We start from the raw sequence: 16,364 nt of genomic DNA, 5'->3' as shown, positions 1-16,364 counted from the left end.
TGCTGGCTAAATCCTATCGTCTGTGAGTAGTCTAGTGCTACTGTCGGCAGCCACAAGTGGTCTGAGTAGCCGACTGCTCAAATAATCGGGTGGTTGATGAACACCCTTGTTTAAACTTACAAAGCTACACTCCTGTTCACTCCTGGAGGCTGCCCAGTAAGTCTGCAATCTGATCTACAGTTGGAGGATTAAGGGTTTCGCTTGAGCAGGTGCTCTTAAGTAAGCTGTAGAGAAGTGATAGAGAAGTGGATGGGTCAAATGCTGCTCTTTGCTCTTGTTTCTTGATCCAGTTTGGCATTTGTACCTGTAATCTTTCAGTCACAATCCTACAGCTGGCTTTTTAGTTCATTGAGAAGATCCTTCAATGGGCTGCTTTAACAGTGGCCTTCTGAATACTGCACTACATCTGGACTAGGGCTCTTGCAACAAATTGCAGGAGTTGAATATAATTCACACGGTAAAAAAAATAAAAAATAAAGGATACTAATTGAATAGTGAAATTGCTATTCACATGTTTAATGTACTTATTTTAAAATTCACCTTGTCGCTTTGGGCCCTGTGATCAAGGCAATGGGATGAAGGGCTTCTGTGCTGGGAGAGGTTTTGATTGACATTAGCTAGCTAGCTAATCGCTGCGTTAGCAGAGGGTTGACTACACAGGTAACAACAAGCTTACAGCACACAGTGATAAAAGCTCAATGCTCACTGGTAACATACAGTGTCTGACTGCCCTGCTCCAACCACTGGGCTTTTCTGTCTCTGTTATGATTCTGAGTTTCTGACCTACCCCACATAGTCACACAAAATGCTTCTGCAATTTAATGCACGATAAAGTTTTCTGAACAACAATCTTGGATTCTATTTGTTCTAATGTTAGTGTCTAAATTGTCAACATCAGATAACGCCTTTGCCCTCCTCATCGCAGGGCTTGACAGTAAACATCAGATTATTACTTAGCTATCGCATGTTGGTAATTAGGAACATTTACTAATAACGTTGGAATGCCCTCTAGTGGACAAAAAGTATAATAACCACATGCTAATAGGGGCATGTAGAGTTGAAATTATCAGAAAATGAATTGGTAATGCAATAATCTGCATTTTTTTTGTTAACATAAAAACAAACAAACTGATGCACAAGAACCTATAAAAACAAAATTTTTTAATAGTTAAATTTTAGCAGTTAGTGCATTGGAGTCATACTGTGGCAAAACCTAATATTAGTGTTTAATAGAGGTGTTTATCAATGGTGTAAAATTGCAAATTGTGCAATAAAATTGAGGCAGATTAAGTGCAGCGCTGGCAGATCGAGATATGCTGCATGCGTTGACAGTGTCTTGTTCCTCATTAGGCAGCCTCCCTGCAACTAAAACTAACAGGATGACTGTGAGGAGATATCATGTTTGAGGCATTAGGGGGACTTCATGCTGTTTAACAGGTGATTTTGGGGCCATGCGGTGTGGTTTACAGTTTGCCTGTGATTGTGCATTCATGTGACATTTTAATTACTGTTGTAGATTCCTTTTGATTACCCTGTTCAGTCCCACTGCCCTTGATGTCCTTACACCAGTGACACGCTGTCTGCTGCAAAGATGAAAGCAGCAACATTTTATTCTGCTCTGTGAACAAATGTAATTGTCTTCTGTTGTGTGCATGCCCTGGAGACTTGGCTTCATACTTTAATGCAAATTCCATCGCTCTTTGTATTAATGACAGATTAAATGCAATTAGTAAAACTTATGAAAGCACTTTTGGTTCGCTTTGGGAAACTAATGAATCTGCCTTGTTTTTGATGGTTTTGTTTTTGTTCTGCTCCTGTCACTTTCATAATGATAATCACCATCTAATCTGTGAAACTGAGAATTTCCAAATTTCACTGTGAGAATAAAATTCATTTGTATCATATTTACTGTAAATGTGATCCAGTGTAATATGTCCCCCACAGAAAAAGTGACAAACACTCTTGCTGAATAATTCTTGGTTTTATGAATGTTATTATTCACATGAATATGCAATATTTTGACATCTGTGTCAACATATCTCACATGTTTCTTTTTCTTCTTCTACAGCCCTTCTGTTCACTCCATCTCCAACTGCAGATGTCAGAGAACCCTTACTTGTCAGGAACAATCTCCACCAAGAGCTCTGCACCAGGGATAATCGTTGCCACAGGTAAGACGAAAGACTTAACGCCAGTTGTGCATGGTAAAAAAATGTAATAAATATTTTGATAGAAAAAAAAATCAACTTTTCTAGCCTGCTACTAGTAAATATTTGCATTTCAAATTATGAAAGCAGGGCTTTTGGATGAAGAGTCATCAGCTGTGACCCTTCCGGCCAGCTACTAGACTAATTAATGCAGCAGTGATGTGACCCCTCCATGCCCTCTCTCTTTAGTCTCTGTCTTTAAGCTGCACTGCACACAGTGCACTGCAGGGTCTCCAACTCTTCCACAGGCAAACATGCTGAGAATCACATGTCCACCTGTTTTACTGACACGTCGCCCAGCCAGTTATTTGTCTGTGAGAGCAGGCGACACTTTGTGTTGTGAAGTGTCTGCGTGCCTGCAAATGGAAGAAGCATTTGAAAGAGTCAAAGCAATGAAACAGAATTAAGACAAAACAGATGGGCAGCACCAGTGATGTTGTCAGCAGAAAATGTCCGGCTTTTGCTGCGTAGGGGTTAGAGTTGCTGTCTGTGTGTGTGTACGCGCATGAGTGTGTGTTTGTCTTTGGATGTGTCTGTTTTGTCTTTGGTGTGTGTGTGTGAACGCTGAATAAACATACATCTCTGCTGCCATGCTTGCACAGTGTGCCTGCGCGTGTGTGTATTGCTGGCCGAGCCTTTGCCTTGGCACCGCTATTCAGTTTGCCCGCTGCGCCTTTTAAGACGTCAGCTGGTGCAGAGATCGTCTCACCAACATGACAAACACCATCCAGATCAAACACATGCCTATTTACTGAGCCGTGGCCAAGATAGTAGAGCAGATCAACAAAGCAAGCTAGTTCACTCGCTGCATACTCGCAGGAAAAAAAGCTTTGGAGGCAATGTGTTGTAACATTGCAAACTGCCGGAGCGAACGAGGCCCCCGCCCTCCTCCACATCTCAAATTATACTGTCTGAGTGATGCAGGCATCCATAGGAATTAACTTAGGGTCTTCGCTGTATTATTCACATGAATCACAAGACAGCAAGCTGATCTGGGAATTCAGCCAGAGGAATAAATTAATCACAGACGTGGTGTGATTGGCATCATGTACTTAAAACACATATGGCCCTTTGTGTTGTGATCTTCACAGCAGTTTTGTTGTGTCCCATATTCTGCTGGCTTTTCCACTGCAGGGAACATTGGAGCAGAGCTGTCTTACAACAACGTTGGCATGTTCATATCATCTGATGCTGGCAATAGCTGGAGACAGGTGAGCTTCACACCATCACACCAGCAACCAGCCAACAGACTTGTACAACAGTTTGAAACATGACAGTCATGGTTTTCCAAATGTATCAGGTTTCAGTTTGTCATCTGACACTTTGCTAAGGCCCACTGCCCTTCGCTAATGTTCCTTTTGGAGCTTTTTGCTCCAGCAATTAATATAGATGTGCAGCCTTATAATAAAATGACTGATGGCTGAATCCTATTCAGCTGCTCCACTTTCAGTTTCCTAGTACTGGGCATGCTGACTCACTGTTACATTGTCCTGGTTTAGGCAACTGAAACCCTGGAATAGACTGGAAAAGCGTAGAAAAACAGCTAATGTGATTTTTTATCAGTTAACAACTCATGACTCTAAATTTACAGTAGTTTTTGAAACAATAGGTCCTCGATTTTAGACACAAGTAAACAAATGAAGACTTTATTTGTATACAGCAACCTTCTCTTTTACCGACTGAAATGTCAGATGTAGCATCATATTAACTCCTAAGTTGGTTGGAAAATTCAAACTAAAAAATTCATAAGCTTTGTAGAGACTCAGTCACAATGTTTGTTTTCAGTGACTTCTGGATAGAAAACCCAGAGTGGAGTGACATAGCTTACACCAGATTGAATTTTCTTTTTTTTCTGATACATCAAAATGAATCTCTTTCCTTGAAAATGCATTTTTGATGCTTCAGTACAACAACACTTGTGCAAAACTTTAACTAATGTTCAGCTGAAAACCTAATTTAGTTTTTGGGCCACAGTCTAAAGAAAATGATGCCTTGAGTTTACCAGAAATGAGCAGTTGCAGTAAGCCTGACTGGCGGTGATATGTCTATAGGGTAAATTTGGACTATGTTCAAAATCATGTACTAACATATTGCCTCATTCATAGTCAGTCAGTATATACTGCATACTAATTACCAGATGAACAAATAACTATGCCGTTATGAGCAGACTGTTTACATTGCAGTATACTCAATATGTCTTCTCTGCACCACATGACTGTCGATCACAACATTGCCTATCATTGAATGATAATTGTTCGTCCCAAATTTCCATTAACTTTACTGCTTCCACATAATGTAATGAAAAGTATTATTTCAAGGCAAATGAAAGAAAAGGAGGGAACGGTAAAGGCTATAGTTTGTGATCCATGTTTGATCAAGATAAAATAACTATTAGATCGATGATGGCAACGTTAGCAGCTACTTTCGACATACAGAAAAGCAACTATATGTGACAATTTGTCTCTGACTATGTGCATTATCTTATACAATTTACGTAAAACTGCACTTAACTTTAATGATAATGGGAAATAAACAGAATAAATACAGTATGACAGACAGTATATACAAATGTTGCTGAAATGAAGCTGTGTTGTCTGCAGTGGTCTGTGTGTGAGGCAAGAGAGGCCTGTAAGCTGGCCAGCAAGCCAGTTGGCCCGCTGGCCAGCTACTGGCACTACTCATCTGGAATAGAAATGGTTGAGGTTTTTTTTTTTTTAATTTTGGGAATTTTTGTAAACCTCAGCATTTACAATCTACACAGTTTCACTTAATAAAATTTTCATAAGTAAATTTAAAGATGAAATAGCATATGAAAACTGTAAAACACTCCTACTAGTAAACTACAGCGCGGTGCTTCAGCTGTCTCACCAAAACACAGTCTGAAGAGATGCATTTAGGAGCAGTTGAGTCTTTGCAGAAAGCTCAGCCCACATACTCAATAATTCTTGACAACCTAGTATACATCGGGGCATTTCTTGCATGCACAAAGTCCACACACTGTGCAGCTGAAACACACTGCACACTCACTTTGATGTTACATTTAGAACACGTAAGCATACGATTTCGGACACAGCCTCGGTTTGCTAAGATATTATTGGTGGGGCTTAGTCAATGGTCAGTTGCTTTTCTCAGGGTTTATTGCAAATCCTGAAATTGAATAATATTTTACCTGTTGTATTTGTCAATACCATGAGGGTGAATTTCTGCATGTGTTTGTTCAGATTTTTGAAGAGGAGCACAATGTGTGGTTTCTGGACAAAGGAGGCGCCCTTGTCGCCGTCAAACAGCCGTCAGTGCCAACAAGACACTTGTGGTACGTCCATATACAGCTTTTTTGGACACTCTTCCTTTCTTAAATTGCTTTTCACAGGTATTTTTAGGTTAATGCATCACTTAAAAATATGAGCATGTATATATTATGACACTTGATCCATTTAGTGATGCACTTTGTCTGCCTTTCTTGCAAAAAAGTCTAATCTGAGTGATTCTTTTTTTCAAGCCACTTATCATTAACATCCAACAGTCTGAGACACCCCACCCCCTGCACACACACACTCATACACACATCCATTTCGGTGTTTTCATTAACTCGTTGCCTTCCTGTTGCCAAACGGCTGTGCCTCTGTTTTCCGGTCACTTTTGCAACAATTTTGAAATTTGTTTCAGAGCCAGTGAAGTGTAGCCGGCTGGATTTTTCTGTCTCCCAGTACATTTAAATGCAATGGTAGAGGACGCGGGGAAAAAGAAGACAGATAGAAAGAAGTCTGTGCACCTTCACATCCACTGTACCGCAGCAGTGGAGCAGTATTACCTCCCCAGCCAGTGTTCAGTTAAACACTTTTCCAGCCTGAATCTCATAATAGGTGCATGTCAACTCTTTTTTAGTGCGTACTCTCTGCTTTTATCCAAATGAAGGCAGTAGGTTTTTTTTTCTACTGAAGGAACATGGAAGGATTTTTTTTTTTTTACTTCCAAGCACAGGGCTCAGCAGTCTTTCAACCCATGTCACACTCAGGTACACCTAGTTGTTCTCACTTCTGCACCAATGTTGATAAGCTGTCAGAATCAATAGAGCTCAGGCCACGATGATGAAAGCTGTCCAATTTTTTTTCCTACTTCTCTCTCTCCAGTTTTGTAGCTGAAGATGAAACAGTTCTATTCTAGTCTTGTTTTTCACCCCTGTGTTACCACGGCCCTGTGACATCACTCTTTTCCGTTTTGACATGTGCTCTGAAAGCAGTTTTGTGCATCTTAGCTTTGACAAACAGACAGACTGTCTCTTAAATATCTCTTTAATGCTCAGCTTTTTGATGTTTACCCAAAGCTATAGTAGGTAATTGCACAGAGACTCGGAGACTCGTCTGTTGAGACAAGTCAGTGATCCTGATCCCCACCTAAATCCCCTCCTATGACCAGGGTCTAATAGAGAGCGTCTGTTTTCCTGCCTTCAGTGTTGCGGGATTTGTGATGTAAATGTGCTCTGACACACAGGATCAGCTTTGACGAGGGGAGGCAGTGGACCCAGCACAGCTTCTCCACGGTGCCTCTGTTCGTGGATGGAGTCTTGGTGGACGCTGGAGCCGAGAACCAAATCATGACGTGAGTCCAGAAAATCCAAAAAGACAAATGTTAAAAGGTGTTGATTTCTCTGTGATTTTTGGGAGAAGTTCATCGAAAGGGGAGGAGTATTTTCTCTATTTTGCTCAGCCCTGTAAGTTATTTCTTCATAGACAGGCTGGACACTCAGAGGACATTTGAAGGAAAGTTGTGCATTCAGATGTCTGTGGTATTCAGTCTTTATTAAGCTGCATTTCTGAGGGGCAGGTAAAGGGTCATGTAGGCTGGTAGTCAGACCCTTGTGGATATTATATCGCTTGACCAATGGGTCTGTCACGGAGGAATTACTTAATGGGACTGCGTGGCTTCAGACTGGAAGTATTTTTATATAAAGAAAAGTCACGACTGCATGCAATTTTACTCTTGTCATTGTTATTATTTATTGAATTTATTTGTCTGAGACTTAATTGGAAGATATTCAAGCTCTCTGGACTGTTAGTGACATTTTAATGAACTGACCTTTGGTTTCACTTTTAAATGTAATGTTTTAGAGCAATGGTCTCCAACCTTTTTGGCTTATGACCTCTGAAAATGAAGCTTGTGACTCATCACCAGAGGTTATGATCTTGTTATGAGAGTAAGAGTGGTTAAAGGTCTGATTGGATTGATCTTTCAGACTTTTAACGAATCTTTGCTTTCTTTGTGAAATATTGGATAATTTTACCACTTTGGACCTCAGAGGGTTATTAAAATGACACCAGTGAGAGGTTTAGAGGAGAAATGTCTCTTTGGTGGAACTGTTAGCAAGTCATAGCAAATCACATTGTGGGAACCAAACTAGACACTGCTAATTGGATCAGTGGACAAAAAAGGTCAAGAACCACTGGTCTAATCTTTAAACAATGTTTTTTATTTGATGAATTTGTGACATCTCAATGTAAAAAGCAACTTGACAGAAAGACCGTTAAATTAACTGAGTCAAAAGTACAATATTTTTTGAAATGTAGTGAAAGACTGTACTTGAGTACTATACTTGAGCAAATGTTCTAAGTTAAATTTCACTAGTGCAGGTTGGGAACCACTGGTTTAGATAATCTGACTGAGCAGTGATTTCTGTTGGTAGGAATTCATGGCCAAAACTACAAAAATGAGGGAGAAATCTGAATTATCCTTTAACACTTGGACATACTTTGTTGCCTCGCATTGTTTGAGTAATCTCATATGTTGTAACAGACTTGTCTCTTATGATTTACAGCAATTGTATCATTTGCCTCTGCAGATTTTTTGGACACTTCAGCCATCGTTCTGAATGGCAGCTCATCAAGATAGATTACAAGTCCATCTATAGCAGGAAATGCACAGAGGAAGACTATCAGACCTGGCACCTGCACAACCAGGTTAGGAGAAAATATACACACACAGGGATGTCACCGATGTCTTTGATGTGTGTTAATAATATGCAATACGATAAGACAGTGTAAGTAATCCAGTTAGGCCTTGTCAATCTTCTGTTTATCACTATTCAGTAAGAGTAATTGTTCTTTTTGTGCACTTATACAGTTCTGGTTGCAGACTCTCTCTACACGTCCCTAGCATCGTGTTCTGAGTGTAATTCATTTGTCTAAACGAGACACAGTAAACAATGTTAAATATGAATTTGTGGGGCAAATAAGGTTTTCAGCTCAACATTAGTTAAAGTGTTGTTGTTACACTGAAGCAGGAAAATGCATGAGAAAATATTCATTTTGACGTAACATAAAAAAAGAAAATGAAATGAATTTATTTATTTAAATTGAGCTTAACTAGATTATATGTTTTTGTTCATTTTTTTAACATTTTCTTTTAGATGTTGTGACAGCATTGTTATCATGAATAGTTTTGGCCACAATAATCACGAAGTAAAAATGTGATATTGTGACAGCCCCAGCTGAGCACATGCACATGTACCAGTTATTATAATGTTCATGTCACTCACTGTAGTTATGGTGCTTATTGTGCCAACAGGGTGAGCCATGTGTGATGGGACAAAAGCAAATTTACATGAAGCGCCGGCCTGGAAACTACTGCATGCTGGGAAAGGACTACTCCAGAATCCTCTCAGCAGAGTCCTGTATTTGCCGAGCTCATGATTTTGAATGGTAAGATGTTGTGTGGCTTTGTACAATAGCTCCCTTCTTCATAATCGTCGAGGGGGATTATGTTTCTCTCCATTGTCTGCTGAAGGAGCGCTTCATTAACAACAACGCTTGTTCTCCTGCTCTGCCAGACAGCGCTCCTTTCAAAGCAAGTTAATCTTTATAGAGTTTCTCAATACGTTAGTGTTTTAATTATTTATCTGCTGGGCAGCTGCCAAATGCGAGAGCTTGTAACAGCATGAATGTGACTCAGCAGGTCATTTAGTTAAATGCTAGTTCATTCAAAAGCTCCTGGTTGTCAAAGTAAAGGTAAAAACAGCTCTGACTTCTTAGAACGCACAGCTACACTTCAGTAGCCATTTATCTCTTCAGGCCCAATCACCTGGTTTCCATTAAATCCCAGTCCACTCTAACATGCTCTGTAGGATGATATTACCTACCAATGCACAAACCCACTCACATTACCACAGCCCTGTGACTTTATAAGCTGAATTTGGTGTGAAATAGGCAAACAAAATGCACAGATTAGATAAGAATGGAACCGTTTTGTGCTATTTTTAGACCACTCTGTGTTTACATTCACTTAATTTCTTAATGGTTTTCTAATAACCACATTTGTTACTAAACCCGCTGAGTGGGTACTGGCATATTTTGAAGAAAACTATCTTGATGCAACACAGACAAAATTACAAACTAGAGATGGTCTCCTCTGTTTCAAAATAAACCTCTGAGGGCAAGGGGGAAATATGTAAAGTGGGTGATTTATTACTTAGTGTCTTCTGTCATCTAGAACGAATTAACAGTGCAAGAACTGAACAATTCAGCCCAGACAAGAGAGGAGTTCCATGCAAAAAACCATTTTCACTCTTCATCCTGTAGGCTAATTTGAAGCCCTTTAAGGAGGACCCATTGTATATGCAATTCATGTGTCTCATTAATTTACTCCATTTGCTGTGTGTTCTTTCACTAATCTGATAAGTTTGGGATCGTTGTACACAATTTGCTCCTAATGTCTGTCTCTGTAGTGTCTGTCTGCGAGCTCGCTATGCTTTTAATTCTGTTGAGACGATGTGGGTGTGCAAATAGTTTCAATTTGTATGCAAATCCTAAATGGTTGTATTTTTTTTATCTTGTAATGACAGGGAACTGAAAAAAAGCCATCCCAACTTACAGCAGTTATGTAAATAGTGTTTGTAGAGGGTCAGAGAGTGAATGCTAATTGGTTCCCACTGAACTACTGTAAAGTTTGTTTTATTTTCTCTCCATGTCAGTCTGATTTCTGCCTGTCTATCTTGCCTCGTCTCTCTCTCTCTCTCTGCAGGGGATTATTCAGCGCATGCTTAAAATTCTAAAATGGGGATTTTAAAAAACAGCAGCGTAGAAAAAGCTCAAATCCCTTAACTTAATTCTAGGTGTGAAGAGTCTGTCTGCCACAGCTGAAGTGGCGCTATGCAAGGTGGAAACCTGCCTGCAAGAAGTGCTTTTCTATCATTATATTGGATACACAGCATAAAGATTAAAGCTTGATATTAAACCTACTGGACTAAAAACTATCAGGCAGTGAAAGCTGACACTGGATACTCAGTCTGATTCTTAATGTTGTTTACTAATTCTTTGATTAGATATGGAATGATCTAAATTGGGAAATTAGAAAACCTTGTACTTTTTACAGCACAAATAACCTGTTTGGTTGTGCTAGTTTAATTGTTTAGGCTGTTGTGAAAGCTGTCAGTTGAACTGTGGTAGTAACCATACAGCTGTATAGTCCCAAAGACACCATGATACTAACCTCTGCATTGACAGCTTGTTAATGAACAGTTCACACTGTTGTAATCACAGAATCAAACTTGACTAGTCATTCGCTGGTCTGTTGGTTTTGTTTATTTGTTCTGCTTTGGTGGTTAATTGATAAATCAATGTCGTGACTGTTATTAGAATGGGCAGTTGCTTAACTTGCTGTATTAGATGTAAATCATGTTGTGATTGGAAACGCTAGCAGGCAAGTGAGTGTTTGTCACCCTTTTGTATGGTAACAAACGCTCCTCCGCGGTGTGATTCCACACACTGCTTCACGCTGCTCTCATGCATTTGTCAACAGTGGCCTCAATCAATACATAATAATGAAGTGTCCCTGTGCCAGACAGGCCCCTGGTCACCAGTATTAAAGAGACATATAGCGCACTGTATGACAGTATTTTCCTTTTCACATGCTGATATTGATCACGTGCCGTGTGGATGTTCTTTCTTGTTCAACAGTGATTATGGATACGAGCGGCGTGGTGACGGGAACTGCCGACCCGCCTTCTGGTTCAACCCTTCTTTTGTCTCCAGAAGCTGCAGCCAGGGTCAGAACTACCTCAACAGCACAGGGTGAGTGACGACTGTGTGATTCGAGGAATTCATATTTACATATAACATTCATGTGCATATTATTAATTAATTGCCTTAAATGAAATTGCAGAACTTTTGTGAAATGGCAGCAATTGCTGCTAGGAGTGATAAATACAGGATAATCGTGCAGTTAATTTGTCTTAATTTCTCAAGAATTTCTTCAGTCAGCAAGCACAAAGTGGGGTCTGTGGGCCTGCTTACATTTTTACAATACACTACAGTAGGTGCTTGCTTTAAGCTAGTTGCCCCCCCATTAGATTTCGTTTTTTGCCTTCCAAGGGCTAAAGTTTAGCCACCCCTGCTTTAAAGACAACAACATGTTTATCTGTGCCAAGCTTAAAATTAGTGTAACAGTGGCACACTTACACAAGATCCATGAAGTCCACAAACATCCTTACTTCCATTGTTACTAATGTACATTGTATTAGTAACATTACAAAGTGTCATATTTTATTTTATGTTGTACAATATATTATATTCCTATAGTATAGCTGCTGCACGATCTTAAAGTCTGTTTGATGTTGTTGTTGTGCAGAAGACAATTAAGAGCTTGAACTTAAACTTGAAATAATAATGTCAGTTACGCAGCAATATTAGCCACCATACCAAAACAAGTAAGGCTTTTGGGGAACACTGTTAAGTGTACTGAACTGAACAATGGTGTTTTATAACTTGTAAGCTGTTTCTTATTTAAAAACTGCATGACCTTGCATTAAATAATGGATCCAAGTACCGCCTCCACCGCTGGTGTAAACTACCTTAGAAGCCAGAGTGGTGAGATGGTCGTGTAACCGTGAAGAATACGGCTTTGAATACACTGTTTAGGACATTTCACGACTGTTAATCAACTAGAAAACATAAATCAATGCAGTGAATACTGAGCATTTCCCAACTGATCGGAGCATCCCTACGTTCTGTTAAATTTGTGATCACTCAATTCAGTTATACTTATATCGGTATCCAGATACTGCCACATCCATAAAGCCTAACCATAGTACACAATGTAGGTTTAGACACAGTTTACTTCAATACGATATTTCTTTCTTGTGGCAGCCAGACGTGCCTTCTGTGTTAGTTTGGAGGCTCCCCAGGGGACAGACACATTGAAAAGCTTAAACGCAGTGGGAGTGTTTTATTCACCACTGCTGTGATTAAGCTGTGTCTCAGCCTCTGACACAGCTTGTGTTGTCAGTTGTCATCTAGTCTGTTTTTGCAATTGAAAGGCAAAACATCTCTCTGCTGAGTCTAAACCACAAACTCATGTAGCATCGAGGGGATCCACTCAAAAACTAAAGGAATGTGTAGATCTTAACATGTTAAATTTGGGGGGGGGGAAATTGAAAGAAAAGATTTTAAAAAATGATACACAAACAAGAAATGTCATTTCTTTCCAAAGGTACCGTAAAGTGGTGTTGAACAACTGCACTAAAGGAGTTAAAGAAATGTACACGGCCAGAAAGCAACAGTGCCCCAACAGACCTCCTAAAGGACTCATGTTGTCCACCAAAGATGGAAAACTCACCGCCAACCTGGGCAACAATGTGACCTTCCTGGTGCATCTGGATGAGGTGAGAACACAACCAATTTGGTTCTTTTACTAGTCCAGCTACAGGTTTTCCCTAAGCACTGATTTATGCTATGGATTTTTAATTTAGCTGCCTTTTGATCAGAGGCACTGTCTAGAATGGCCACATATCACCATGCCTTGTGGAATCAAGCCATTCTTTTCGCTGCTCTCCTGTTTCATGTGTCTCCAGTCCCCACCTGAACCCACAATATTTTCAATATGCCTGAAGTAAGAGTCCTGATCGGAGCCCCTGTAAGACCTTGTTAACTGGCATTCTTTGTTGACTGACTGGTCTCGGTCAGTCTTGGATGTTGTGTTTAGCCCTGGTCTGGCCGTATTCAATAAGGGGCTACTGAGCAAGGATCTGATGCCCATACCCACTGGATCCAGACTTCTAGCTATGCAGCTAATCATGCTAACTAGCTAGAGATAGCTACAGGTAGCAGCGGTTAGTGGTTACTGTGAAGATATACTGCCCCTCATTTGTTCAGAGTATCAATTTTACAGGTAGCCTGTCATACACATGGGACCTGTAAGGGCACATAAAATAAAAGTCATTGTGTTTCTTATTGCAGAACAAGGAATACGACCAAAGGTGAACCGTGAAACTAAGTTTAAAGGCATATCACTCTGTGTATAAAACATTGTAAGATATTGTTAGCAGGACCCTGGAGCATGAATGCTGAAATTTGAGTGAGCCGATGATTCCAAGGAAGTCTCATTCTAAATACTCCCAAGTTTAACAGAGTCAAACAGTTTCCAATCACCCACGCAATCCTAAAGTTCTGAGCCAGCGGCAGAAGCAAAAGAGCTCACCAGAGACCCTGTTAGTCAGAGAGAGCCACTGTGTTCAGAGCCAGGCCTGCCAGGCTACCTTGTCACTTGGAAACTGCTGCACATGTTAGTCAGACAGAATGTAGGCCGTTGATAACAAGCGCAGGCTTTGGGGTATTAGCAAGAGGTGTGTTCTCTTGCCACTGCAACAGCTCAAGGTAACTACGCATCCCCTGGGGTCTTGTCCAGTCCCAGTTGTCATATTACTGTGTAATAAGTATAGGAACTGAGGCCTGTTTCCTTCATTATGATGGCGATTGTCTGATGGAAAGAGGAGGAGGGAGTCAGAGCAAAGTGATTAAAGGAGGGAGGGGTAAAGAATCCTTGTGGCATCAGCCCTATTTGAGAAAATTCTCCAGATGAATTCAAAGTTTAATTTATATTCATGAAGTCTGCCCTGGCTGCATTTCTTCTTGAGAGCCAGTGCCCTTAAATATTTAATGGGTAGAAGACTCACATTTAAAAATAAAAAAGAAATAAAAAAAAAAGATAGAAACATGGTACATATGATTGTTATGTAATTGCTGAGAAAAGTGCAACGCAGTAATTACAGCTGCAGATGGGCTTTGTAGAAGAAAGTGACTTTTCACTAAGCAGCTGGCAGAGAAATGATCGCCTTGTGCCTAAATAACATCAAGCAAATCGCAAACAGTTCATGAAAATTTGACTGCCTCCTCATATTTGACATCAAAGGACAGAGACACAGGGAAAATGGCTCGGTGTTTAGGGTTAAGTGTCCTTGTGGAAAAAAGAATTCGTATAGGAATATAGCACTGAGACATTTTTCATCTCGCTTGGTATTTAGCAAGTCTTGTTTATATGCATGAGCTCATATTTGCTCAAAATACAAGTAAGTACATGACAACATAAACACAAATAACTGCATGATGGCGTTATACAAATACCGGTAAGTCAACAAACTGACTGCAAGACTTCAACACTTCACTGCGGTACCTTTGGCTTGTAGAAATTCCCCAGTAACAGCCGTCAACACACCTGAGTCTGGTGCTGCATCCAAACGATGCACATATGTAGCGTTAACGATATGCTAACCGTTATGTGAGTATTGTTGCCACGGCTGCGGACACAGAAGTCATGTCCTCAGTCCTGTCTTTGTGAACATGAGTGTTTTTTTGTGATGACCTGATAAGTGTTTATCTACTACAGTTACACACAAATTAAGCTTTTTGAGTTTTTATAGGCTGATATTTTGATTCAGTTTTTCCCTTAAAGAAAGTGTAATTTCCTGGAGTCTGTGCTCATTGTTCTTCAATTACTAACACAAGAAATAGTCCGGCAAATAAATCTATGTAAAATTGTTTATTGCACTTTTTAATGTCCTCGTATTTCTGTTTCCAAACTTCACGTCACGTCACTGAGGTCAGATAATTGCACTATTGGTCATTAAACCAACATGTAGTGGTCACCATTTTGGACCTTAATGTTATTTGCTGGTCAAATTTACCCGTAGCATGACTGACTTTTTAAATGAATACACTAGTAACATATGCACATAAATACTTTACACTCTTTGTATTAGTAGCAACCGTCACAGATAATGTAACTGATTACTTTGACATTTTCTGAAATACGGGCAGCAAGTAGACGAGTTCTGACCTGAAGATTTAGACTCATGACCTCAGTATGTGAAATCCTGACTGTTTCAGCATGTTGCCAGACTAAAGACTAAAGCCTGAAAACACAGACTGAGTTTTTAATCAACAGGTTTGACTGATAGAATCAGATGGGGACACAGAGTGAGCACTGACTTCCTGTCTGTGGATAAACTGGCTTCCCTCTTGGTTTGGTGATGTCATTAATCAGATTTGGCTTCACTTGGTTTGGCAGTGCTGATCTAACTAAAGCACTGCCAGTTGGAGAACACAATTTCATATTTGTACTCTTCATCAGAGAGACACTTTTCTACTCAAAAATTCAGGGAGATTTTTCAGCTGTTATTTTAGGAGGGGTTTTTTTATAGCTTTTTAATTATCCCCTTAAGGTGTGAAAACTTGAAAGCATTTATTTATAACTATTAAAGTCTCTTATTTTAGCCACTTATTATTCAGCTTGATGTAGATTTGTGGTCCAAATCCCTGTTGCCCTTTGCGTGGCCATCCCCACGTGACATGGCAGCCTGAGTTTAGTACTCAGATTGGTTACAAGTTCAAATGACTCACACAGCGGTTCCTTCTCACTTAATATGATCTCCCTGTGATCTGCCTACCAAATGTTTTGTCAGTTCGAATTTTTATCAGCCACTTCTCTGTTTCGCACTCTAGTCACATTTCGGGGGAAATGTTCTACAGTTGTTCTTGCTCATGTTATCTTTTTGTGAAATGTATTTCTGCCCCAGTGGAAAAGCTAGATGGAATCTCCTGCCGATGAACATTGTGATAGAACATGACAGGCGCGACTACTGAGGATTTCCAGCTAAAATATTTACTTCAGCATTCATTTTCCATCTCTGTGCTGTCACAATATAAGATGTTTGACTATTAGAGAAAATTAGTTCATGGGAGAAACGTGAAAAGTAAACACCTAGCTGCCTGCTGTCATGTACTTAATCGAGGTGGATTTTAAAATCTTATATCGGACCACAAGACCGTGACATGAGGGCAAAGCCAACACAGCCGCAATGCAACAACAACCAAAACAGGCTAAAAGACTTGT

General features: G+C 40.0%; 1 protein-coding gene across 4 annotated transcripts in view; it reads left to right on the top strand.

Moving 5' to 3' along the window:
- The window catches only part of sorcs3 (sortilin related VPS10 domain containing receptor 3), a 187,809-nt gene that overhangs the window by 144,265 nt on the left and 27,180 nt on the right, over positions 1 to 16,364 (top strand). For all 4 annotated transcript variants that reach the window (XM_046401487.1, XM_046401497.1, XM_046401506.1 and 1 more), the window contains exons 11-18: positions 2,069 to 2,171; positions 3,342 to 3,418; positions 5,429 to 5,520; positions 6,699 to 6,806; positions 8,044 to 8,161; positions 8,769 to 8,902; positions 11,156 to 11,269; positions 12,687 to 12,858. In XM_046401487.1, the coding sequence (XP_046257443.1) occupies positions 2,069 to 2,171; positions 3,342 to 3,418; positions 5,429 to 5,520; positions 6,699 to 6,806; positions 8,044 to 8,161; positions 8,769 to 8,902; positions 11,156 to 11,269; positions 12,687 to 12,858 (918 nt within the window). The remainder of the gene's footprint in view (positions 1 to 2,068; positions 2,172 to 3,341; positions 3,419 to 5,428; positions 5,521 to 6,698; positions 6,807 to 8,043; positions 8,162 to 8,768; positions 8,903 to 11,155; positions 11,270 to 12,686; positions 12,859 to 16,364) is intronic.

This window comes from Scatophagus argus, chromosome 2 (assembly GCF_020382885.2).
Source record: "Scatophagus argus isolate fScaArg1 chromosome 2, fScaArg1.pri, whole genome shotgun sequence".
In the NCBI taxonomy this organism is placed as follows: domain Eukaryota; kingdom Metazoa; phylum Chordata; class Actinopteri; family Scatophagidae; genus Scatophagus; species Scatophagus argus.
The sequence above is the reverse complement of the archived record's forward strand: the minus strand, read 5'-3'. Positions and strand labels throughout refer to the sequence as shown.